The sequence below is a fragment of the Carassius gibelio genome, chromosome B25 (assembly GCF_023724105.1).
Source record: "Carassius gibelio isolate Cgi1373 ecotype wild population from Czech Republic chromosome B25, carGib1.2-hapl.c, whole genome shotgun sequence".
Classification (NCBI taxonomy): domain Eukaryota; kingdom Metazoa; phylum Chordata; class Actinopteri; order Cypriniformes; family Cyprinidae; genus Carassius; species Carassius gibelio.
This window is the reverse complement of record NC_068420.1, coordinates 3,375,124-3,402,651: the sequence shown is the minus strand read 5'-3', so window position 1 is coordinate 3,402,651 and position 27,528 is coordinate 3,375,124. Positions and strand designations below refer to the sequence as shown.

At 34.6% G+C, this 27,528-nt stretch overlaps 1 protein-coding gene across 2 annotated transcripts; it reads right to left on the bottom strand.

Moving 5' to 3' along the window:
* Positions 1-19: 19 nt before the first annotated feature.
* On the bottom strand, positions 20-25,879 carry prtgb (protogenin homolog b (Gallus gallus)). Of its 2 annotated transcripts, none has more exons than XM_052597121.1 (19): positions 25,718-25,879; positions 24,369-24,656; positions 18,843-18,981; positions 18,625-18,758; positions 18,227-18,523; positions 16,796-16,955; positions 16,467-16,714; positions 15,525-15,689; positions 14,610-14,924; positions 11,351-11,536; positions 8,102-8,197; positions 7,489-7,675; positions 5,925-6,052; positions 5,071-5,241; positions 3,657-3,812; positions 3,022-3,145; positions 2,789-2,930; positions 2,501-2,617; positions 20-1,312 (listed from the first exon to the last, which is right to left on the bottom strand). In XM_052597121.1, exons 1-19 carry the CDS (start codon positions 25,782-25,784, stop codon positions 1,022-1,024), a joined length of 3,411 nt encoding a protein of 1,136 aa, XP_052453081.1. In that variant the 5' UTR covers positions 25,785-25,879; the 3' UTR covers positions 20-1,021. The 2 variants fall into 2 exon arrangements, with proteins under 2 accessions (XP_052453081.1, XP_052453082.1); XM_052597122.1 differs by having other exon boundaries at positions 2,789-2,927.
* Between the last annotated feature and the right edge of the window lie 1,649 nt (positions 25,880-27,528).

Here is a 27,528-nt window from a genome sequence, read left to right as displayed (position 1 = left end):
AAAAAAAGCTACAAGAAAACACTATTCCAGTATTTCTACTTAAAATTTAACTGAATTGTTTCTAAGTATTTTGTTTCATTGTAATGATTAGAAATATAGTTATTTATTGTTTGTCTGTAAAAGCAAAAGAAAAATAAATTAAAGCTAAATAGCAATATTTAAAATCTAAAAAGCTACAACAAAATATAATTTCAGTAATTATTTGTGAAATGTAGTAGAAATTTCTGAATTGTTTCAAAGTAATTTTTTAACAGTAGTTTGTTTGTGTTAGTTCAACGTTCATTAACTTATGTGATACAACTTTTATTTTAAAAACCAAAAGCACATGTTGAGAATAACATCAATTAAGTTTAATAAATGCTGTTGAATTATTGTTCATTGCTAGTTCATGTAAACTAATTTAGTTACCAAATGAAACCTTAATGTAAAGTGTCGCCCATTTTCATTAGACGTTTGGACTCTTTGGATTATAAAATGTCAAACGCGTTCAGTGTTCATATCAAAACAATGAGATTGAGGACGAGCGTCATCAGAAATATGAGGTAGAGAGACAGCAGAACAAAACTCCGTCTCTGTCACGATCAAAAACAAAAAGAAAACGCTCGTCCGTCCGTGTAAAGCACATCAGGCATTCATTCTTCAAAACATTCATCGGCACTGATAGGAAACACATTCTTCTGAAACACTTCATGAACGGCTTCAAACCACTCCTGGACCTTCATCTTTGGGACGTTGTGAGTTTCACGGAGCAGGTCCGGCCGGGAAGGGAAAGTTATTAGGAAAGGCTGTGCAAGTTTGTCAAAGCCAACAGAACGTCTGTGACTTCGTAAAGCTATTCAAACTCTCAAACCGTTGAGATTTTTGCCGCAAACATCCAGATCACTGATCTGATCCTGAGGAAAGGCTGCAAACTGTATTTATAGGCCTTGAAATCACAGGCCACGCCCACTCACGTGACTGACAGGCCACGCCCATTCGGATGGCTGACAGGCCACGCCCACTCACATGAGTGACAGGTCACTTAAAGCGCTGTGAACTGAAGGTGTGAGGGAGATCTCAGAGGCATTTCGGCTGAAATTTGCGCGCAGATGCTCGCGATGCATTCGTTTGAAAACGTCTCGCCGTCGTTGGATTTGTCCGAGGATCTGTTAGGACTGGAGGTTTCCGTCTCATCGTGAGAGAAGTGTCCAGAGTCTGCGCCGCTGGTCTGCGAACTCTCCGACTCCCCGAGAGGACAATAGACTCGCGACTGCTCGTCTTCGTAACGCAGAACCATCTTCCCAACTTCATAAAGTCCAGCGGGATCCTCCATCTGTCCAATATTAAATATTACAACGATTAGTAGTGCTGTCAGATTAGTCACATCCAAAATAAAAGTTTTTATTTACACATTATTTATGTGTGTGTGTACTGTGTATATTTATTGTTTGTATAAATACAAATTATATAAATATACAAAAATATTTCCATGCATTTCCATGTATATATTTATATTCATATCATTTATATTATATTTAAATATTTTTAATCTATGAATGTAAAAATTTTCTTAAAATATATACTTGCATGTGTGTGTGTGTTTATATACATAAGTGCACACACATATATATTATGCAAACAAAAACTTTTATTTTGGAATGCGATTCATCAAGATTAATCATCACCACACAAAAAATGTGAAAGTGATTAATAATAATGATAATCAGAGTTGTTGTACTTTACTAAAATGAAAAAAAAAAAACTTACATTTTTATTTAGTTGAACTTAAGTTAGTATTAAAATAACTAAAAAGGAAAATTTATAAAAATGATACAGACATTTAAATAAAAGAGAAAAACCAACAAATATGACGAAATGACTCAAAGTTTAACTAAAATTAAAATGAAAACTGGTAATAAAAAGGACAATTTAAAGAAAAAAAATTAATCATTATAATGAACAAACAACAAAATGACTAAAATGTTAAATAAATAAATGGAAATAAAAAGAAATGATATATAGAAAAAAAACTCCCAACATAATTACTAAATGTTTAAAATGAGGACTATAAGTGAAAACTATAACATTATCTCAGTGATACTTAAATAAAAGTTTCACATCGACTTCAGTCTAAGCTGAATGTTTTATTTTTTCCTCATTAATATTCTTTTTGATTAAAAATGTTTCAGGGGTCAATATCAGCAGCTAAAACTAAAACTATTTAAAAAATTTTTTGCAATAGCGCTGAAATAAATCAAATTAAAAATATTATTTATAATTATTATTTATAACATAAATATATACATATTATTTTATTTTCATTTATTTAGGAAAAAAAACAAAAATGGAACTAAAACTGAAATAAAATAAATTAAACATAAATAGTAATATTTCAAATAATAAAAAACCTAATTACAAAAAAAAAAAAAAAATTTAACTGAAAATGTAATGCAAATTTGACTTGGATACAGATACACAGAATTAAACACAGTTGCTAAAAGCATTTATCTCTGTTACTCACCTTGCTTTTATTTCCATTAGACTTCTGATTATTATTAAACATGCTGCTCTTTTTCCGTTTGCTCTGAGCGTCACTCATTATTGGTCCAGCGTGGTTTATCATTAAATTAGTTCCTCCCTGAAAACAAATCGCGTGTATTTTAAACCTCATTTTGTTAAAAAATAAAATAAAATAATATTAAAATAAAATTATACATTTTTTAAATATTTAAATACTAACTTATGCCTAATCTCTGCACGTCATTTCATTGCACGTTGTTAAATAATATAATAATAAACAGACTCTTACTTTGGCATCAATGAAGTGCGTCCTCGTCATCGGCAGCAGAACCTCTGCGTTCTCTGTCTGCTGCTGATTGGCTGATGATGCACCACTTTGCATGACATCATTCCCAACCCGTCCAATCATCTTTGAGGATGCTGACTTCCTGCTGAAACATTATTAAATCATTAAAACATAATTTCACCGACATCAGCCTCATTTATTTTGCATCTAGTTCTGTTGTCTATGCTTCTGCTCACCGTGTTGTGCTCTTGGTGAGGAGGATGAAGATGCAGAGGATGATGATGGACAGAGCGATGCACACGCCAGCGATGATGCCGCTCATGGACTTCTCATCTATGTTATACAGGCCGGCTATAAACGCTGCAGAAATGGTATATTACTTGATTAAAACATACTGAACACATTTTAGTTTTAATGCAGTATTAAATAGGTCTCAGTATTATTGTGGTCATTGTTCTTTGGTACAGTGTCTGTCAAACGAACTTCAAACAGAAAGCACCTATGCTCAATCTCTTCATCAAGTGTGTATTCTCTGCATGTTTCAAAGTGCAGTCCAAATTCAAAATATCTCTTTCAAGTGTAGAAATCAGGAGGTATAAGAAGTATTGTAATTTTTGGGACATCACAAATAAAAAGAGGCTTGAGTCCCCTTTAAAGTTCAGCTACAAGGCAATTCACCTTTTTCTTAGTTAAGAAACATGGGTTGAAGCTCTTAATTTTTAACTCTCAAACTGCACTAGATAGAATATATTTTTTTATATATATATTGCACTATATACCGTGTCACGAGGTTCTGATATCATTACATCCCTATTACTTTTGTAAAAAAGTAATGCATGGCTTGTATTCAGGTCTGATGTGTGAGGTGTACCTGTTTTCTGGGCGTGACTGTGGTGTGTTCTCCTGGTGAGCCGCAGCTCTACGGTGCTGGAGAAGGGGCCGTCTCCCGCCTGGTTAGAGGCCGAGATCTTCACCAGGTAAACACTTCCCGACTCCAGCTTCTCCAGAAGAGCCATCGTGTTTGTGCCTGAAACCCAGCAAGAGATGAAATCAGCGGACACATGAATACCTCTCAACATCAACTCTGAGCTGAGTCACTTTCATTCTGCAGCTCTATACCTCTACTGCATGACAACAGTTCATAGATCATTATTTAGAACTTAGATTTAGCTTTTCTGTCGTCTACTTTCAAAACCTAGTCTTTGAAGGCATTTTATAGCCAAAGCTCTTAGTTCACAGGTACAGCTTACTGACTGCATTTGACTTCTTCAGTGATTGCCAGTTGAAAAGCAGAAAGGGAATAACATGAAAACAGTGGCCTAACCATAACAATAGGCAAGATTCTTGAAACAAAACAAAACAAAAATATATAGAAAAATACATTTTGATAAAAGGAAACTAAAATTAAAGCGATAAAAAATCCCTCCATGACTTGGTCAATTTTTTTTTTAATTCCCTGACTTTAAAATTTCTGGAATAGACCTTTGAAAATTCCAGAAATTCCACGATATTCCAGAAATTCCACGATATTCCAGAAATACCATGACATTCCAGAAATACTACGATATTCCAAAAATACCAAGATATTCCAGAAATACCACGGCATTCCAGAAATACCATGAAATTCCAGAAATACTACGATATTCCAAAAATACCAAGATATTTCAGAAATACCACAATGTCCCAGAAATTCCAAGATTTTCCAGAAATACCACGACATTCCAGAAATACCATGACAATCCAGAAATACTAGGATATTCCAAAAATACCACGATATTCCAGAAATTCTACAATATTCCAGAAATTCCATGACATTCCAGAAATACCATGACATTCCAGAAATACTACAATATTCCAGAAATTCCATGACATTCCAGAAATACCATGACATTCCAGAAATACTACGATATTCCAAAAATACCAAGATATTCCAGAAATACCACGACATTCCAGAAATACCATGAAATTCCAGAAATACTACGATATTCTAAAAATACCAAGATATTTCACAAATACCACAGTCCCAGAAATTCCAAGATTTTCCAGAAATACCACGACATTCCAGAAATACCATGACAATCCAAAAATACCAAGATATTTCAGAAATACCACAACATTCTAGAAATACCACGATATCCCAGAAATTCCAAGATTTTCCAGAAATACCATGATATTCCAGAAATTCTACAATATTCCAGAAATTCCATGACATTCCAGAAATACCATGATATTCTATAAATTCCACGATATTCCAGAAATTCCATGCCCTGTGGGACCCTGCTCACCTTCTCTCTGAAGGACCTTCCACTCTCCAGCGAGCCAGGAGCTCTGTGAGGCGTACAGGACGGTGTAGTGTGTGACGGACAGGTCCGGCTGATCCGGCTGCTTCCAGGACACCAGCGCTGTGTCCTCCTCGATCAGACTCACTCGGACGGACCGCGGCGGAGACGACGGGGCTGCCGGGAAAAAAACATCCAGGGCTCAATCTCACATCTGGTTATTCCCACAGTCTTCACTTTTCTCTGTTTTTACAAACTTACAGTATCAACAAATAAATCTGCCAGTTTGGACTACGGTTATAATAGTCACATAAAACTAAAACCATGAAAAACATATACTTTTTCTATAATTTATATTAAAATAACTAAAGCTGTGAATTGATTTGATGTTACTTACAAAATAAATGTTAACTGAAATAAAATAAAATATAAAAATTTATTTCATTTCAGAATGTTTCCATTTCTTATTTTTCTGCACTAAAATACCTCAAACTAAAATAAAAATCAATAAAAATTATATAAACAAAGAAACGCTAATAAAAATGACAAAACGTAGAAAAATGACTAAAACTTTTACTAAAATTATGGTGACAGTCTTTAACTGTTTGGTACCTTGTTTTTACAAACTTATATTTTAACACTACAGTACTGGTCTGGATCATGAATATTAAAGTTAAAACCATAAAAAAAGAATCTACTTTGGTTGAAATAAAATAAACTGAAATAAAAATTAAATACAAAAAAAAACTAATAAAATGTCAAAAACACACAAAAAAGGATTGAAACTTTAAATCAAATCTTGAAATCTTAAAAATGAAATGAGAATATGAATAAACGCTGTAATAATATCTGAGCGGTACCTTCCAGAAGAGTCCTGTGATAGATGGAGGCGCTCCAGGGACTGGACATCTGATCCGTATGAAGACGCACTGCAAACTCATAACGTGTGTTCGACCGGAGACCCGTCACCGTTACTGTCTGCTCAGAGCTGAAGAGAGAGAACACAAGTATGAGACCATGCACCACAAAACCATAAAGGTCATAAAGGTCAATGTGTCGAAATTGAGATTGTATCCATTTGTCTGAGATACAACTATTTGTAAATGTGGAATCTGAGGGAGCAAAAATATCTAAATATTGAGAAAATCACCTTTAAAGGTGTCCAAATGAAGCTCTTAGCAGTGCATATTACTAATCAAAAATTAAGTTTTGATACATTTACATTTATTATATTTAATATGTTCAAAGAGCATGATCTTTACTTGATATCCTTATGATTTGTGGCATAAAAAAATAATCAATCATTTTGACCCATACAATGTATGGTTGTCTATTGTTACAAATATACCAGTGATACTTAAGACTGCTCTGATATTTACATTTAGTCATTTAGCAACACTTTTATCCAAAGCAACTTACAAATGAGGACAACAGAAGTAATCAAAACCAACAAAAGAGTGCTGTGACAAGACTCAGTTAACCCAACCCAGTACACATAAGCATAAGGTGATACACCAGCATAAGGTTTTTTTAATACACACACACACACACACACACACACACACACACACACACACACACACACACACACAATACATACAAAGAGAACATGTATATAAAATAGAAAAATAATATAGAAAGCTAGTGTTAAGCCGTTTCTTTCCTTTTTTCTTTCTTTCTGTTTTTTCCCTTCTTTCTTTCTTTCCTTCCTTCCTTTTTTTCCCTTCTTTCCTTCCTTCTTTCATTCCTTCCTTTTTTCTTTATCTCTTTCTTTTTTAATTTTTGTAAATTCCATGACTTTCAAATTTCTGGAAAATTCCAGAAATTTCACGATATTCCAGAAATACCACAATATTTCAGAAATACCATGACATTCCAGAAATATTACGATATTCCAGAAATACCACAATATTTCAGAAATACCATGACATTCCAGAAATACTACGATATTCCAGAAATTCCATGACATTCCAGAAATATTACGATATTCCAGAAATACCACAATATTTCAGAAATACCATGACATTCCAGAAATACTAAGATATTCAAGAAATTCCATGACATTCCAGAAATATTACGATATTCCAGAAATACCACAATATTTCAGAAATACCATGACATTCCAGAAATACTATGATATTCCAGAAATTCCATGACATTCCAGAAATACTACAATATTCCAGAAATACCACAATATTTCAGAAATACCATGACATTCCACAAATACTACGATATTCCAGAAATTCCATGATATTCCCGAAATTCCATGACATTCCAGAAATACTACGATAATTCAGAAATACCACAATATTCCAGAAATACCATGACATTCCAGAAATACCTTCTTACATTCATTCATTCATTAATTCATTCTTTCTTTCTTTCCTTCTTTCTTTCAAGTCTGTAGTGATGAAGGTCACTCACGTTTGGACGTAGCGCACGGCCGCGGCGTCGGAGGGACTCACGGGTCCGTAGCGGACGGAGTAACTGACTGGTTTCCCAGAACTGAAGGCCGGTCGGCCCCAGCTCAGACTGACCTCTGAGGAGCTGTCCGCTGTAGCGTGGATGTGGTCAGGAGACGGAAGCGCAGCCAGACGCCGGTGCGGTGCGGCTGACAGACACAGAGACACGTCCAAGCTTTAGCTTACAACACAACTGCTTCAAACAGCTCAAAATCAGACGATTTAAACCGGTGACGTTAAGCTTAACCTTGAGAACAGAGGTGCACTTTCAAAAAAAGAGTTCTTAAAATCTAAATATCAACAATATACTTAAAATTTTAACTGAGGTTTTTTAAACTTAACTGCATGTTATTCACATTAATGAAAATGTAGACATTTATATACAAATAATTGTAAGTAGCTGAACTTGAAAGTGCTTTTTGACCCACTTAAGTACATCTTTATATGTAATTTAATAATTACTTCTATTGTCTTTGAAATATGGTTAAAGTACTAAAGTGTTTCTAGTGAAATATGGATGTGCAAATCCCACAGATGAAGCAGAGTTCAGGTTTTGAGTGTTTTTTAACTCTTACATGGACACCCTGGAGTGTTGACCGTTTGATGAGCCTGATAGCCGTCTCCATTAGCACTGAACGCTAGCAGCTTCACATGGTACTTCACTCTGGGGTCTGCAAAACAACATAGATAAGATATTAGCACTGCATGCTAACAGTATTTTATAGTACTAGTACTAAACCCTCATATAAGCTAGATGTTGTATAAAATTACACAAATTGTCTTAAGTCAAAGTAAACGACTAAAATTGAGGTATTAGCACTGAATGCTAACAGTTTATCATACTCCATTCTGGAATCTATAGGACAACATAAATCATATAAATACACAATAAAATAAAATAAAGTACCTCAAATAATACATTTCTTTTTTTTAATTTAGCAAAACTTCACAAAATTTCACTTGTTGAAATTTTACATGATGCATATAGAGATAAAACTATATGGTTGACATTACAGTATGAGCTCTGAAAGCTAACATGGTACTTCAGTCATGTCTGAGAATTTTTTTATAATAATAGGCCTTATTCATAATAAATCTGTACTTTTGACATAATAACATAATTAAAGTGCCATTGGCTGTGCCCATTTAAACAGATTTGTAATGAGCAGTGCATCAGAAAGACACTAGGTGGCGCTGTGGCTCAGAGAAATCAGCACACATGGGTCATGTAGTTTATGCAAATTATGCTTTTGCTGTCTAGAGTGTAACACCAAACTCAAAGAAACACATATTTCATTTATTTCAATAAAAACATCAACCATTTATGTTGCAGAATCACGTGAAAGCATGCAAATGTTGATCCGATGTGTGCATTTTCATCTGGAATTTGTTTTCAGAAAAGTTAATGCATTGCTAAAATGCCCCAAAGTCATTAAAAAAAAAAATTCACTGTTTATACATCTAGTTCAAATTGAAACTGAAACTAATTTTCCATGATGATTCCATAGTTTTTTTTTTTCTAAATAGAGGGTTAAAGACCTACTTTATATGACAATCCTAATCAAATCTTTCGAAATTAATAAAAAAAAAAAATTTAAATAATTGTAAATGCTCTAAGAAATATTCTAAGAAAATGTAAAACATTATTAGTTTCACAGTAAAATATGAGAAAGATAAAATATTTATATCTTATGGAAATCCTAATTAAACTAGTTACAAATGTTCTTGAAAATGTAAGTATTAAGTGAATTAAGATCTAATTTGAATTTAAAGTATTAAACATTAAAAATAAATTTCCAAGTAAATAAAAATAAAAATAGGTAAAACGTTACCATTTAAAGAAATGAATCATAACTATTCTAAATTAAGCTTTTATTGTTATTTTAAAAATTATATATTTTCTAAGAAAATTAGGAAACATATTTAATTCCCGGTTAATTATTAATATAAATTTAGAAATGCTAGGTAAATTACTCAAATATTCTTAAATATATTTTTAAGTGAATTAAGATATATTTCCCATTTTAAAAATTTATGTTTTCTAAAAGATAATAAGAAAATGTATTAATTTCCCAATACAAAAGGTAAAATTTTCTATATCTTAATCAAATTACTAATATCTTTTGTTTTCCCCATTACAAATTATCCATTGTACGCAACAAAATGTGAAAATTTATTTACTTAAAAAATGTATATATTATTTTTTGAGAAAATCAATTTGTAAATTATTATTATTATTAAATTATTACTTTTATTTTTCATTTACAATATTAAATTTTTTCAGACAGTTTCCCTCCTTCAGGAGACTGAACTCGAGCTTGCTCTTTGGTCACTTCTGCCCAGTTCAGTTCAATCCCAGAATGCTTTGTTTTTGTGGTGAGTGTCCAGCTGTAGGGTGACGGGGGGAGGGTCGCTCTCACGGGCCTCTGGACGACCTTAAACCCAAACACAATAGACAGAGCATGGAGAATTCTGGGAAAGCTGGAGGGAGACATCTGGGCTGTGACCTCTGACCTCTGAGGGGAAACTGCGTGACACGTACAAAGCGGACGAACAGGGCGACCGTGCAGAAGTGCCAACAGAAGGAGAATCGACGAACACAAACACGGGAAAGATGCTAAAAGACACTCTGGGATACTTCCTTGATCAGTTTGAGGTTTCCACACAAGTATTCTCAACATAATAATGATTCCTCAAATGCGTTGAGGCTGATTCCTCATTTGAAATGAATCAAATGTACAAGTCCAGTTGTTTTAAACAGGCAATTTAGTATTTATGAAACCTTACCTCCATTGCAAAATAAAAAAAAAAGTATATTTCTGATTTTACAAAAAAGTCTGAAATGCAAGATATAAACTCAGAAGAACTTGCAGAAGAAAAAGTCTTATTTGCTTGATATAAACGTGCATTTCTGAGAAGACTTGTGTGATATAAACTAACAGGTGCAAGAAAAAAAATGCAAATTGTGGGTAATAAATGTATAAATCTGAGAAGAAACCTCCAAACTGCGAGATATAAACTCATAATTGTGAGCTCACAGAGTGAAACCATTTGATGTCATCGATGCATGTTTTCTACTAAATATTTCATCATTTATATTATATTAACCCTCTACAATACGGAGCTGCCATTTGGCAACAATTACTTTCTACTTATTCCCTTTAAAAAACAATATATTGCATTATGGTAATTAAATTGGCTGGCCTTAAGGCAATCACGAATGTGCTGTTTTCAAGTCAAATGAAATTTTGAATGTTCCTCCAAAACAGAAGTTCCTCTGTTAACCTAATTTCTGAACACCTCTTCCTAAAGAGGATTTTTTTGCATCCTCTTTGGTTAGTAAATGACATATTTCTATTCACAAATCAGCAGTGTCTAGCAAGTTTTACTGTAAATTGAGAAAATATTAATGTTAGCATATAGCAACGCTGTAGTGATGTATTTCCCCAATGGGATATTTTATAGATAGTGACATCAATAATATGATTGCTGTTATTTATTTAAGTGTTTTAAGTTGTATTGTTGTATTACGAATTCTTTTGAGAAATATTTCACATAGAAATATAGCAGAATTGGCTCTCTGTTGGGAAGACAATGAGGATGAGTTGGGCTTCAGTGACTTACGATGGTGTGCACGCATGTTTATATGTGTCTGTATGTGTGTGTTGCAGATGTTTAAGGAAATTAAGATTGAATGCATCAATAAAAAAAATGTATTTGTATAATTGAAGCTATTTCATGTAACAAAAACAAGAAAAGAATGCATGAATAGAAGAACATAATGCATGCCACCGAGGGTTAAGCTATGCACGTGTGTCACTCACTGAGTCCTGTGATGGAGTGCTGGTGGTCATGGGGGGGCAGCTGGAGAACCGAGTCCTCTGATTGGCCGTCTGGGTGAAAGGACAGCTTGTATCCCTGGAGCACAGCGTCGCTGGAAGCCGGATGCCAGCGGACCGTCACTGAGGTGCAGTTCACAGGTTCAAGCTCAAGGTTTGGGGCGGGAGGCACTGAGGGCACCAACAGACACATTAAATCAACCTCTGTACAGATCACAGAGTCAAAAATACACCTGTATGTTTTCTGAGGACAGACAGGTAAAAATGACTAGTAATAGTGATGATTAAGTAACTTCAAACCCCACTGATAAATCAGAACTGCGACAAGCCCACACCATACATTAATGGATAGAAACAAAAGTGCATTTAACATTCATAACATGACTTATTTTGGAGTGAAATGTGGATGTTAATCTAACATTAAATATTAAATTATATTAATATTAAAGCTAAATCTTAATTTCCCTGCCCAGATGACACTGACTTCATCAGCAGAGAAAAACAAGTAAAAAAAAATATATATATTTTTTCTGAACAACTTCAAATTTCATTTTTATTTATTTTTGTTTTGTGCTATTTTTATCCATATGAACCTTCTATGAATATTAGTTAAGTAATTTGAATTACTATTTGTCTGAAATTTATAACATTGCATAATAAATAATCTTGATGAATCATGCACAACAAAAAAATATACATTTAAGCAAGAATAAAAGGTTTGTAAAATACTTTTATATACTTTTTTTCTAAATGAAGATTTTAATACTACTGCTACATTGTGGAGTTTAAATTGTAATATTAAATAACTTTAATAATAATAAAGTTAATCCCATTTTCCCTGCCTAGACCTTTACATTTGTTTTGCAAAATTATAAAAAAGAAACACATTCAATATACTATTGTTTAGAATTACTTTTTCAATACATTTTAAATCCATAATATATCATATCTGCTATTTTTATTTTCTTTGAACCTTTTATGATTATTTAGAAAACCAATTTGAATTATTTGCATGATTTGTGCTATAAATAAATAAAAACATTATATAATAAATAGGAATGCACAACATTATCGGAATCGGCCGATAATGGCTTTAAATGAAAATATCATATCGGCCCGATATGAAAAAATGATGCCGATATGTCTTGCCAATAAGGGCAATATATTAACTTAAATATATAACTTATAAGAGGAATATATTAACAACATTTTGGCTAATTCTTGCCTTAATGGTGATTGGATTCAGTGTTTTGCATCGCTTCATTTAAAGTCATAATGCATGTACAGAATGACGCATTTGCAGTGAAAAATGCAGTGATTAGGGCAGTAGAGTCAAGGATAGATTAAAACCATCCGTTTCAACACAACATCTCAACCAGTGACATTCAATCATCAATTCAAGTCAGTCTGAATTATTAAGGCTTTGATAAGTTCCTTATAAGATCTTTCCAACCACTCAAACTCAAACAAAGCCACTGTGCCCCATAACGCCCATATTCAACCCCAAAACTTTCTATTTTCAACCAGACATTCACTCTCAAATCGCTCTCAGTGTGTCTAAGATCCGGTAGAGCCAATATCCATCAGAAAAGGCTGAAAGAGAAAATAAAGCCCATTTTGGGGACCAGTCAACTTGGTCTTTCTGAAACAGGTCTATTCTTAAGGCTGCCTAGTGCGCTCCCTTTATGACCCGAAACTGAGAAACTGAGCCGTCCCTCAACTCCTAACCGACAGCCGGGGTCAAGGGTCATCGAGTAACAAACAGAATGCAGGAACAAAGCCTAAAGCATCTGTCACGGTCTGAGCTGCCCACTTCAGCGGCTTACAGAGACTGTCGGAGCTTTTCTGAAAGCAGCGTTAAATAAAAAACTCAATTTCTTCTGAAGAGATTGGTGAGTTGTTCATGCATCTTGATCATGCATAGATGCTGCTATGCATTTGCCAGAGTATCCCTGACTGCTACATATGCTACATTCTTAAAAATAAAGGTTCTTTATTGGCATCGATGATCCCAAGAAGAGTTTTTAACTGCTATGGAACCTTTTAATTCCACCAAAAGATTCTTTATGGTGCAGAAAGGTTTTTTTAGAATTTAAATTTTTTAAGAAAAACAGCTTAAAATTCTTCCCCTGCCATTGACAACATTTTCCGTAATCTATTACATAATGCTTTTGCGCCATAGACAAGTTATTCCTGTTTTCACTGTTATAAGGTAGGGGGCGCTGTTGAGGATCTTCTGAAATGGAGCAGCTCTTCCGGATTCAAAAGAAAGTGAAGAAGATTTATAAACCAGAAGGAGAGGATTGAAGGTGTATGGAGCCCCGCAGATGACATGCGGACAAAGATATAATTTCACAAATTACAATTTCTTTTTGTACTAGAACTAGTATGTTTCCTTGTTTCAATTGATAAAAACTAGAGAAAGTAGTAAGACGATGTAGCTGTGATTTACTAAACCAAGGGAACTAATAAATGCGACTTGGCCACAATTTGCTAAAACAAGGAAACAAATTTGACCAGCTGGGCCACGTTTTACTAAAATGAGGGAATGAATTAGTGTGAAATGGTCGCGATTTACTAAAACTGGCAACAAATTAGTATCATGACGTGGACACAATTTACTAAAACGAGGGAATAATTAGTATGATGTGGCTTTGATTATACTAATCTGATCCCTAATTTGTAAATTATGGCCAATCCATACTAAATTACTAAATTGAGGAAATAAATTAATTACAATGTAGCTATGATTTACTAAAACAGGGGAACGTGTTCTTTACCTAATATCCTAATGATTCACATATTTGTAGCAATAGCTAACAATGCATTGTTTGGGACAAAATTATGGTATTTTTCTTTTATGCCAAAAATCAGTAGGATATTAAGCAAAGTTAATGTTCCATGAATATATTGTGTACGTTTCCTACCGTAAATATATCAAAACGTAATTTTTTATTAGTAATATGCATTGCTAAGAACTTCATCTGGACAACTTTAAAGATGATATTCTCAATATTTAGATTTTTTTAGCTCCCTCAGATTTTCAAACAGTTGCATCTCGTTCAAATATTGTCCTCCTATCAAACCACACATCAATGGAGAGATTATTTATTACCCCGTTGGTTTTGTGGTCCAGAGTCACATTTGGATCTCCGCTGCAAAAACCCTCTGTTTTTGAGGGTGTAGTATCATAAAACCAAAGTTTCTGAGCCAAATGAAGGTAGACGTGCTCTCAGCCTCTCACCTGTGGCGCTGGATGTTTTGGGCGTGCGATGGGAGCTCCAGGCAGACGGCTGGCTCCAGCCCACTCGGGTCGATGCAGACATTCGGATCAAATAGATGGTGTCGGGCTGCAGACCCTGCAGGAGGTACTGGGTGCAGTTCTCACTCGGGACGGGCAGCTCGACTGAGATTAGCTGCTCGTCCGTGGCCGTACGGTAGGACAGACGGTACGCAGATACACGTCCACGGCTGAGTTTGGGAGGGAGCGGCTGCCAGGACACCAGGATGTTCGTGGGACTGCGACTCGTCAGGCTCAACTCAGGGGTACGGAGGGGCACTATGGATCAAAAACACATTTGATGAGAAAGTGTTCTGGGAAATCTAACTTTTGGGAATCATCTAAAACGGTGTTTGCCAATCTAGTTTCCAATTTTAGTTATTTTTCCAGTAACTAAACAATGCATCGTCAGAATTGGTATATTGACTTTATTTATCATTAGACTGATAATTAATTAAGTGCATTACGTTTTCATCAATATACACGTTGTAAAGTTTATATGGGTGTTGTTTTTTAATACATTTGGCCAAAATGTCCTAAAACGCCATGCACAGGGTATTTAAAATGAAGAAAAGTGCATTGGCTACAACAAGAGGGCAAATGTTTATTTTCCACTCTTCAAACACACAAAAACTTTAGCCTTTATAGACTCTGTTTTTTTTTAGTAAAGAAAACACTGTACTTATATAGGCATCAATTCTTCATTTACCCTTACATTGCATTGGTTAAAGATTCGTAAAACCTACAAACATAGATATAACGTTGACCAATAGCACGATTTAAAATAATAATAACGAAATATAATAGAGATCATTTTATTGGATAATTTTAGAGGACAACCTGGCACACTGGTTAGGAAACACTGGTCTAAAGTCTCACCATCCTCCAGCGTGTGCTGCGTGACCTGCTCAGACATGCCACTGGCACCCATCGGCATGTAGGCCACGATATAAAACGTGTAGTTTCGCGCTGGTTCCAGATCGTCCACGATGTGATTGGTCGTGTCGTTCCCGATCACGGCCTGATACTCTTCATTGTTCAGTCCTGCGAGTATAGACTCTCTCAGTCAATCAGATTTCTCCACAATACTGCAGACAACCCAGATCTCACACTTTGATTGGTGTCAAGTTAGATTACAGGTTTGAGTTTTATCTCGAGGGCAAACTGAATCAATAGGAACCAGACACTACCATGTAGTTCTGAACATGCTTTAACCACAATAGCAACGTTTCCTGAAAACTAAATCAGACCAAAAGTTGATCCCTTCATTCCTGTTCTGAGGGCTTCCGAACACAAACCCAATGATTTATATAAAAAAACAAGTGAAGGCAGGTGAGCGCGAGCTAAAGGGGCGGGATTTAAGGCAGGGCTTGGTTCTATGCATCGGTTGTTGATTGGATGTTAAGAAGTGGGCGTGGCACTCAACAGTGGATGTGGGTGAGTGTGAGCTGGAAGGGGCGGAGCTTATGGCTGCACTTTGGCTCTATGCATCTGCTGTTGACTGGATGTTGGAATGTGGGCGTGGCATCCAAAAGTGGACGCTGATTAGCATATTCTTGAAGGGGCGGGGTTTAAGACATAATTTGGTTCTATCCATCTGTAGTTGATCGGATGTTGAGATGCGGTTGTGGCACTTAAAAATAGAGGAAGATCTGAATTTGAGCAGCTTGCAGTAGACAGAGTTTAAGCTGATTAAATGGAGGTAAAAAAAGATAAATAAAACATATGCATGTATTAATTATTCATATTAAGATCTATAACATGCATTTAGACTTGAGATGACTTTCAGCTGCAAAATTTCCTGCAGGGAACCCGGCTTACCCTCAGACTTCATGTAGTGTATAGAGTAGGCGATGACTTTATCTGCGTTGTACTGCGGTCTCTCCCACGCGAGTAAGATGGCAGAGCTTGAGATGGTTTCAGCATGGATGTTGCGCGGTGCGCTGGGACGGTCCTCCGAAAGCACCACGATGAGACGGGACGTGGACACAACCGAGCCCTGGGAGTTCTCCGCTTGGCACTGGTAAAAGGCATCGTCTTCAGGAATAATCTGGGTTATCACCAGTTTACTGGCACACGATGAAGGGACATATGTCAGTATTATACAGATTATGACACTTGGTATTTGTTAGGTACTTGTCTGTACGTACTTGTTGTACATCTTGGTGCGTCCATTGGAGTGGATCAGCTGACCGTTCTTAAACCAGGTGATTCGGGGAACAGGTGTCCCTTCGACCTGACAGCTGAAGCGAGCCGTACCAGCTCTGGGTCGGGTCTGACTCTCCGGTTTCTCTACTAGAGTCGGAGGAACTGCAAACAAATGAGTGGAAATGCAGTGAGAACAAAGATCATCAGGATATTTAGTAAAGATCATATTCCAGGAAGATATTTAGCAAATCTCCAACCATAAATATATAAAAACGTAACTTTTTATTAGTAATATGCATTGCTAAGAACTTCATTTGGACAACTTTAAAGATGATTTTTTCAGTATTTTTATATTTTTGCATCCTCAGATTCCAGATAGTTGCATCTCGGCCAAATATTGTCCTCCTAACAAACCATACTTCAATGGAGAGCGTAATTTTTTATATTTTTAAGCTTTTCAATTTAAAAAAATTGACCCTTATGAATGGTTTTGTGGTCCATGGTCACATATCATTACAGTTATCACTGTAGTTATAGTTATGTTTATTGGTGCAAATATAGTATTGTTCTTCGTGTGAATGATAAAATAATTAGTATCATTAATGTTATTATTATTGGTGTGAACATTAATATAGTTATTGTTCTTGGTGTAAATGCTACTACACTTATCATAACATTTTTCATTCTTGATGTGAACGCTTAAACAGTTATCGTTATTGTTCTTCATCACTAATATAGATGCCAGTATAATAATGTAATATGCCAGTGTTCCTATTCTTAATGTGAATGATAATATAGCTATCGGTAAAGTTATCTATCTTTGCGTGCATGAAACGAGCAGCAGGGAAAAAGGTACTTTTAGATGTTTAATCACTAAGATCACTAGATCAAAGGGGTCATCAGATGCCCATTTTCTAGAGTTTGATATGATTCTTTATGGTCTTTGCTTAAAATTTCTCAATGGTAGTGTAAAACAACACCTTTTTACCCCGTTAAAAACAGCTGTTTACAGCAAGCCACTTCGTTGCATGTCCCTTTAAATGCTAATGAGCTCTGCTTGCCCCGCCTCTCTGAGAAACTGGAAACTTTAGCTGCATTTATCGTGAAACTTGCTAACTAGCACATTATTAGGAAAGGTGCAAAAAAATAAACGTATACTCACTTCTTCTGTAGATGAAGCTGGATAACGAATGATTTGCGTGACCATAGATCGGGTGGTGCATTCCCGCAATAAACAAATGTAATCCACTACATACATTTGCATGCAATTATTTTTTTTGTCTTTACTTTAGCTCCAAATTAGACTGTGCACAATCCGACTGGTTTTGCCAGCACGGGTCACAAATAGTCATAGGTTTTGAATGTTAGTATAGTTATTGTAAAGAGCCCTTGAGAAGTGTTTATGATGCATCCGTCCAGCAGACGTCTCTTACCGAGTACGGTGAGGTTTCCGTGTGCTGTGCTGTAGTTGCGTGTTCCCGGCGTGGTCGCCCGACACAGGTACGTGCCGCTGTGATGAGCTTTAACAGCAGAGATGATCAGGTTCCCGTTTCCCAGCACTCTGGCTCCGGACACGTCTATGGGTTTAGAGTCGGCCCGGCTCCAGGACACAAGCGGCCGAGGGTTTCCCTCCGCCAAACACTCCAGAACCACAGACTGATGAAGCGCGGCGCTGATGTTCTGCGGTCCTGCTATGATGAGCGGCTTCACGAGAGGCCTCGGACCCGATGCTGCACAGAGAACAGAGGAGATGCAATGCCAAGCTACTGCTGCCTTTATTTCAGAACTAGATCTGATGATGATCAGCGTTCATCCTCACACAAACACAGACCTGGGATGATGCTCAGCTCGGCCTCTTGGCTCCTGACTCGACTGGACAGGTTTGTGGCTAAGCATCGGTAAGTGCCAGCATCCCTCATCGTCACATCATGGATCTGCAGCACTCCATTTGGCAAAACTGTGATTCTGAAACGAGCACATATGCAGTCACACACATTAATGTGAACTACTGTCATTTATGTAGCATATTGTGTGTTTTTATTTGCACACCTGTCTGAATCCAGAGGTAGAGATGTTTGGTTGAGTTGCCAGCTGATAACGGCTGATGCACTGACCGCGCAGGAGAATCTGGCCACTGAGCCCAGCCTGACTTCAGCAGAGACCGGCTGGGTCACGAACATCAGCTCATCTGTTCAGGTCAGGGGAGGAGAGAGAAGCCATTAACCAAGATTTGCATGTTCAAAATCAACACTGCATCCTCTTATATGTCCATAATGTGACATTTCAGAGTGAAGAAAAGAGATATAGATGACAACAGGGTTATTATAGTTAAATAAACTATAAAAAAAAAAAAATCTAAAAATGAAAATCTGAAAAAAAAAAAAATACATAATTCACCTATTTGCAAGAGAAACATTTCTAATGTTCATTTAGTTTACCTTGAGGTATTAAAATGAGCAAAACTAAAACTGAAATGAAATTAATAAAAACTATATAGACACACATTTAGAGAAAAAACATTTAAATGACAAAAGCACTCAACAGATATTAACACTTTAACAGAAATTAAAATGAAAACAGAAAATATATTAATAAAAATATAATTGAAAATATGAATGAAACCTACAAGAGTGATACTAAAATAAACCATTTCATATTTTTATATGTATATATATATATATATATATATATATATATATATATATATATATATTATATATATATATATATATATAAACCAAAAATAAAACAAGATATTAACCATTTGTAACTATTTTACTTCAGCCAGTTTTCAAGTCAACATTTATAATTTTCATTTAGGATGTATAAATAAAACTATATATATATATATATATATATAAATGACTAAAATTTAAACAGAAAAAAAAGTCTGTATCTTAATGATACTAAAATAACACTGGTCCACAATTATGTCTGAATCAAATAAAGCCAATGTAGAATTGAATATAGATCTAATTTTGTATTATATTTATTGTTTATTAAAAGACTAGCAGTTTTTTGGACAAACATCAATAGCGAATAATAAAAGTTCTTGGCTTTCCTTCAAAATCAATATAAATTGCTTTAAAACGAATCACTTTACGGACACAGATGAATCCACCATAATCAATGATGAGGTCTGAAAGATGAGAGTAAACACAAGACGATCCTCTCTACTTCCTCTATCAGTACATATTAAACACACATTTAAATACATTCTCAGCAGCCAGCCAGAAACTGTCAACAATAAACTCTAGGGTTAAAGGCATGAAATCAGACATGAAATGATTTCACATTTAGCTCTAATCTAACAGCAGAGAGCACTCGGACGGATCTCCGCTGTGATTGGTTGTCTGTTAAGAGCCAGAGGGCACAGTAGCCAATAATAAACAGCTGCTCTAATCAATGAATCAATGGACCAATGACAGTGAAGAACGACTTCTATAGATCAGAGAGAATCAATGACACTCATCTGAAACGCATGCTTCATGCAGACTGTAAAGTGTAAAACGAGCTGCTCATATCAGCACACAGGTGATGCAACAATCACACAACTGTTTCTTTATTTTCACAACAGCAGCACTTTCCCACATTTTTAAAAACAATAACATAAAGACACCAGCTCCTCACTTTACCCATAAGCCACTGGGTTTCCTCCCCCTCGAGCTCTGAAGGTAATCAATGAAAGTTCATCCGCTGTAAAGTCCTGCATGTCACTCGTGTTCAAATAAAGACCAGATAAATTAAAGAGCTCCTTCATTTACATGTGAGGATTAATAACCACTAACTGTCAATCAAATAACAAACGAGTGTTCAGACGACTCAAAATGACCTTTACTCACTCGTGAACTAACATTTATTCTGCACAGAAACAAAACAAAACAAAAACTGAAGAATCCTGAAGAATGAATAAACAAACACCATTAATTGTTAATCAAATAATGTGCATGCATGGATCAAAATGGCCTTGCTCGTGAATTAATTAAACATTTATTCTGCACAGAAAAACACACACAAAATAATAAAGAATATAGAATAAAAGAGTAAATTAAAAATGTATTCTTGTTCTTTTTCTATAGTGCCATGATTCAAAATGAATGTTAACTACTCGTGAACAGATTTAACATTTATTTTGCAAAAATAAAAATAAAAACATTTAATAAAAATGAAAATTAATAACCATTGACTAAATGAAATAAAAATAATAAAAAAAAATTTTTTTTCCTTTATAGTGACATGGCTCAGAATTAACTTTACTTACTTATGGACAAACATTTATTTTGTACAGAAAAAAGGAACAATCCTAAAAATAAATAAATAAATAAATAATAATAATAATAAGCATAATAAATGACAGGAAAAGTCCTAAAAAAAGGTGTGTGCATATATATATATATATATATATATATATATATATATATATATATATATATATATATATATATATTTTAATACAAAATATAAACATCCTTAAATCAAAAATACAAGCAAAATGACTTAAAATATGAAGTTATGTTATTTTTCTGACCCCACTGGCACATATTTGCTCTTATTTTAAGCATAAAATGATTATCAAGTTAATATATCTGTACTGGAAAATCTGACAGAAACAGAAAATCATTTCTGCAGTGTATTACTTATTTCACTTAAATACACACACCTTCAGTCGCTTTGTTTTTCAAGTAATATTGAGTGTTTTCTCTAAAGATGGTATCTTCAGAGGTTAATCTAAACGGGTCACACAGCTGTTCAGAGACTGAACGAGATCAGTGTGTGGAGAGAGCCGTGAAATCAACACACAAGAGAAAATACCAGACCCTTGGTATTAAATCAGCCCTCTGTAGTGTGTGTGTGTGTGTGCTTCTGGTCAGCCGGGCTGTAAAGTCCAGATCAATGCCTAGGTCAAACAGCACAAAGGTTTCCTGCCAAAGGTCAGAGGTCAGTCGAGTCCGTCTGTCCTCCCAAATCCAGTCGAGACTCTGATTAAATGTGTTCAGGAGACACAAGGATTCTAATAATGCTGTTAAAACACCAACAAAACCGTTCATTTCCAGCGCTAGACAGACAAATCTAACATTTAACTTTGAGAAATGAGGATTATAGACCACACATGGAACGATACGGGTGAATATTAACCTGTCAATAAATTATATTTCATCCAGAGGTTCATTTATTTCATTATTTTTGCATTTAACATCATTCGATTACTGAGTATGATTATTATAAAACATATCAATGCATCAGAATAGCAAGGATTTAGAGGGTAATGTGTTTAATTTGTATTAAAATAGCATCACGATCTCGTTTTCTTGTGCATGTTTCCATTATTCACATATGTTAGACTACATCGTGTTTTATATTAGCATCATTGAGATACTATTTATGTTAAATGGTTGTTTCTTTCTGACTTTTAACTTGTACTTCACTTGAACTTGAGTTAAATAAATGCATTAATTCCTGAGAGAGAGAAACCGAGCTCAATCTGTTGTTCAGCCTGATCTGCTCCTCTATTGACTCATCACATCACTGAATGGAGCTCATGCATCAGTCAGGCCAGAATAAAGCCTGTGACCTCTGACCTCTCCCAGCGGCCTCTGGACAGACGGCCAGTGAGGCGAACCCTTAACCCTTCACACGCTGGCTTACCAAGGGGATAGAGTGGCTTATTTAGTTTAGCAGACTTTGCAGAATTATAAATCGGACACATAGTTAGCAAAGAAAATGACTTGTTCTGTTTATCATTATTATTATTATTATTATTATTATTATTATTATTATTATTATTATTATTATTATTATTATTATTATTATTATTATTATTATTATTAGTGTCCCACAGCTTATGCAAATAACAGTATCTAACCTGGAGAGCAGATGTTTTATTTTATTTTAACAGTTACTGGTTTATGTTGGATATTTTATTTTATTATTTAGTGGTTAATGCTTGCAATAACAACGGTCATTTCAAAATAATAATGCCTGATTAATCGCATTGGCTGATATATTAGACCATCTAATAATCTAATATCTATTAATGATATAATACATACATACATATACATATATATTTACTATATATATATGCCAGATTATTATATTATATTATATTATATTATATTATATTATATTATATTATATTATATTATATTATGCTGCAACACAGATATTATATTTTTATTAATATTCTAAATGGATTTTTTTTTATTTATTATTTTCTGTTTTCGTAACATTTTTTAATTCTATTAATTTAATTTAAGTTTTATTCATTTTGTTTTAATTTTTACCTATGTCTATATAGTTTTTATTAATTTTTTATTTTAGACTTAGTTTCAGTTAAGTACACCAAGTTAAACTACATAAAAATTTGAAATGCTACCTTTGCTACTTAAATTCATTTTTGATATTTTATTTTATTATTATTTCTAATAAACTTTTAATATAGTCTTATATTTTTGTATGATATATATATATGGATGGCGTGTATGGAGCTTGATTCAGCTGAGCTGCAGCCGCTCTGGTCTCTTTGTGAAGGTCAGGCTTGAGCCGGTTCAATAGCCACAGCTGTTTCTCTGTGCACAGGTTCACGGCTGAACAAACGTCCCCCATCAGAGGGCAGCTGGGGCCACACGGGACAAAAGACACGGGCCAATAGCCTTTAACAGATTCCTGTGAGGAACTGACCAGGAAACAATCGCATTGCCAATGACGCAGCTGCATGAAGGAGCATGAAATCTGCTGGTGCACGAGTCCATTTTCAGCTCTTTCGCTGAAGATTATTCAATATTTTACTTATACATAAGATCTTAAGACTTACTATTATACCCATCTAGAGAAAGAAACATCACATAACAATGGTTACATAGCATCAATGCGATTCATTTCTAATTCAAAGGTGTACATGTATAAGGCCTGTATTGAACATGTGGAATTTTTAACATTTCTACATTGATTTTGGGAGAAAGATCAACAGAATTTGGGATTTAAACAGATAAATGTTTTATTTTATGTCATTTTATTGAATTTCAATATGGAAATTGTTTATTTTTTTTATTATTTAATATTTTACCCTGTTATAATGCATTAAAACTTTCTATTATAGCCGTCTAGTGACAGAAACATAATACAATTACAGTTGAATCACTCATAATGAATTCAGATCTTTACATACATAAGGCCCAGACTAAACTCATGGCTTTTATCTACACCAATTTTCATAATCAGCAGAATCTGGCTTTTAAACATGCTTAAATATGACTTTTTCAAAGTCGAACATAGATTTTTGGAGCAAGTTAAGTCTTTCTACTTCAAAATTTCACATTTAATTTAAAGTTACTTGCCGGTTCTTTGTAATTTGTGAAATCTGCTAACAATTTCTGAGTGAAAATTACACTTATGTTAAGATTGTGACATCATTTGATCATTAAGTCTAATTATGAAATGCATTCACAAACTCAGAATTTGGTGTGCAACATATATTTTTTTTTAAACTAGGGCTCGTGTTCTTGAAACTAGATCTAATATCTTAATTGTTTCTTCTGGTTTTGGGCTTGTTGTGCATGTTTTTGTCGTACGTACTGGAGATGGTGAGACGTGATGTTTGGCTGAGGATGGCTCCGTATCTGTTGTGTGCCAGACACTGGTAGAAGCCCTCGTCTGATCGCTCCGAGCTGGAGATGCAGAGCGAGCCGTTGGACAACACCTGTAAGCGGCCGCTTTGGAGAAGCTGGACGCCGTTCTTCCTCCATCGCACGCTGATGGGAGACTCGCCTTGAGCCTGACAGTCCAAAATAACTGGCTCTCCGTGAGACGCCGCCACATCCTTGGGCTCGAGGGTGAACGACAGCTCACTGAAGCTGAACACACCTGCAGAAGAGGAGAGGAGAAACTTAACGTTAGCAAACAATGCAACATACTGGTCAAGATCTAATCTATTTAGTCACGGTCAGCTGGGAGAGAGAGAGGAATCGTCCGGCCACCGGTGCTTCCAATGCATCCTCATTCTGATGACTTTAGTTTGGGCCGTGTGCTGCTGTTAAGAAGCCATTTATACCTGATCTGACCCTTGAAACGGATTCTTAGTCAGGTTGATTCGGTCATATTGTTTACAACTGGTTTGATTCATGACACCCACTAAAATAAAATAAAATATAATAAAATAAATACTGGCTTAACCACTTTAAAAAAGTGTGTTTTTATTATTGTTACTATTATTATTATTTATTTATTCATTTATTTTATCCAGGTACCTTTGCAAAAATAAAATAAAAATAAAAATAATATTCGAATCATTCAGGGTATAATAAAATAAATACTGGCTAAATCACGAAAAAAGTGTGTTTTTATTATTATTATTATTATTATTAAGAGGTGCCCTCTCAAAAAAAAAAATACTAATAGTATTTGAAACATTCAGGGTGTGATAAAATAAAAATTACTGGCTAAACCATTTGAAAAAGTGTTTATTATTATTATTATTATTATTATCATTATTATTATTTTTCAGGTACACTTACAAAAATAAAAAATTAAATAAATAGAAACCACTTAAAAAAGGAGTATTCATTCATTCAAATATAAAATAACACACACAAAGGATTAAATATTGTATATTTGACCTGATATATATCTTAGGCTATTAAACTTTCTACCTCTCTCTCTCTCTCTCTCTCGTTAAAACGGTAATATTTACTTGTATCCAAACTCAAACACCATCGTAAATGCTCAAATTCTGATAATATATTCACTCAACAGTTCAGTTCCCATCTAAATAATCTCACAATAATTTAAAACACGCTGATAATCCAATCTGGATGTGGTTTAGCGACAGTAAACGATCCTCGACTCTTCTCGGACGCAACATGGAGACCTCCAGCCTTTACGCACGAGATTCCCGTCCAAATATACGTAGACATAACACGTCTTACCTGGAAACGACAAGACCCAGAGTAAAATCAGCAAACGCTGATGTGTTTTCCAATCCACGGACCCCATTTATCGACGATTCGCGGTCATTCCGTGCGTAAAATCCTCGCGCGTCCGGAGCGCGTCATGACTCTCCGGAGATCCGATCACTGACTGAAGCTGAAGCTCACGCCGCTCGCGCTGCTCGCGTCACACGTCACTCAAGCCCCGCCCTCATCACGTATTCACGTCTCATTAAACGTCCAAGATTAAGCCACATCATGTGCACCTGTAATATATCACCAGTCTGCATCTCTGGATGAGCACAAAAGTTTGAACAGTTCCAGTAAATTCGTGATCGAAAACACCCAAACAGCAGTAGCTAAATATAGAAATAACGTGGGATTACTGTATAAAAATCAAAGAACGCATGAATAAATAAATAGTTAAAAAGTTACAAATAAAGAAACTAAATTAAATTAAAGTGGTTGTAGCCAGTCATTTAATCCTTTATTTTCCACAAAATAACAGATGGATCGTTAGCAAACTAGCAAATTAATATGTGCATGTGTGTGTGTGTGTGTATACATATATAGTACAAAAGTAAAAAAATATATGCTGAACAAAGGTTCCTCTTTTATTATTTTGCCATATTTGTACTTTTCTGAAAGGTAATAAAATATTTGTTGTTATCAGAGGACAAAGTTTTTTTTTTTCCATTTTCATTAGTTATAAAATTAGTTTTGTATTCGGAATGGAATTGTTAAATGTTGCCTTGGTAACTAGATGAAATCTTTTTTATTTTATTATTATAATTTTTTTTTAATGACAAAAATATTTGTATGAATATTTTGAATTATTGGTTATTAATACATTTTCCAAATTTGTTATAACTGTAGTCTACATTTTTTATATTAATTATTAATATTATTATATTTGTAATTTTTTATTTTTAGTTTGAGCTATTTTAGTACATTCATTTAAACTAAATGCAAATGTGAAATCTTTCTTTTGGCAAACAAATAAAATAGTTTTTCGAATCTAATAAAAAAAAATGACTATTATTATTTTGAGCACTTTTAGATTTTTATATTTTCCATTTTATATTAGTTTTTCATTTTACAGTTTATCTTAATTTTTATTTCGGTATTAGCTGAGCAATGTTGCCTATAGCCAAATAACTGATTTTATAAAAGTTCATATTTATTCACTTAAACGTGACTAAAGCAGAAATAGTGATTCCAATATATTTCTTCTAAATCTCTACCACATGAAGAGAAACATAAAGCTCAGCAGATGATGCACGTGTGTGTTTGTGTGCTCAGTTTAATCAGTTATTGATCAGTGATGACCACTGAGTGATTAGGTCTCAGCACAAGAACACATCATATTTGTATATCTATGAAACCGCTCCTGCTGAGAGTTTTCTGAGCAGGCAGTGGATCAATAGGGCTGGAGTCATTAGCATTGTGTGAATGTGTGTGGGGTCATGGGAAAGAGGCACAGCACTGACTGCCCTGCTCTCATTGGTCAGAGCCACGGTCAGGGTGAACCCCCATCTCCACAACCTCTAACCTTTGACATCTGGCTTGGGCAGAATGACCTCTAACCCTCCGAAAAACACATGTGATCGAATATGCAGAAGAGCATTTATTATCAGTGCTGTTTGATGCTTAAAGAATCTGTTTTTAGAGATCTGAACAACATGATGTATTCACAGTTTTAGGTAGTTATTATTTTTGATATTTATATTTTTTTTAAGTTTAGCAATTTTATGTTTGTCGCTTGCATTATTTTGACTCTTTAACATGAATAAATAGCCTTTATCAATTTT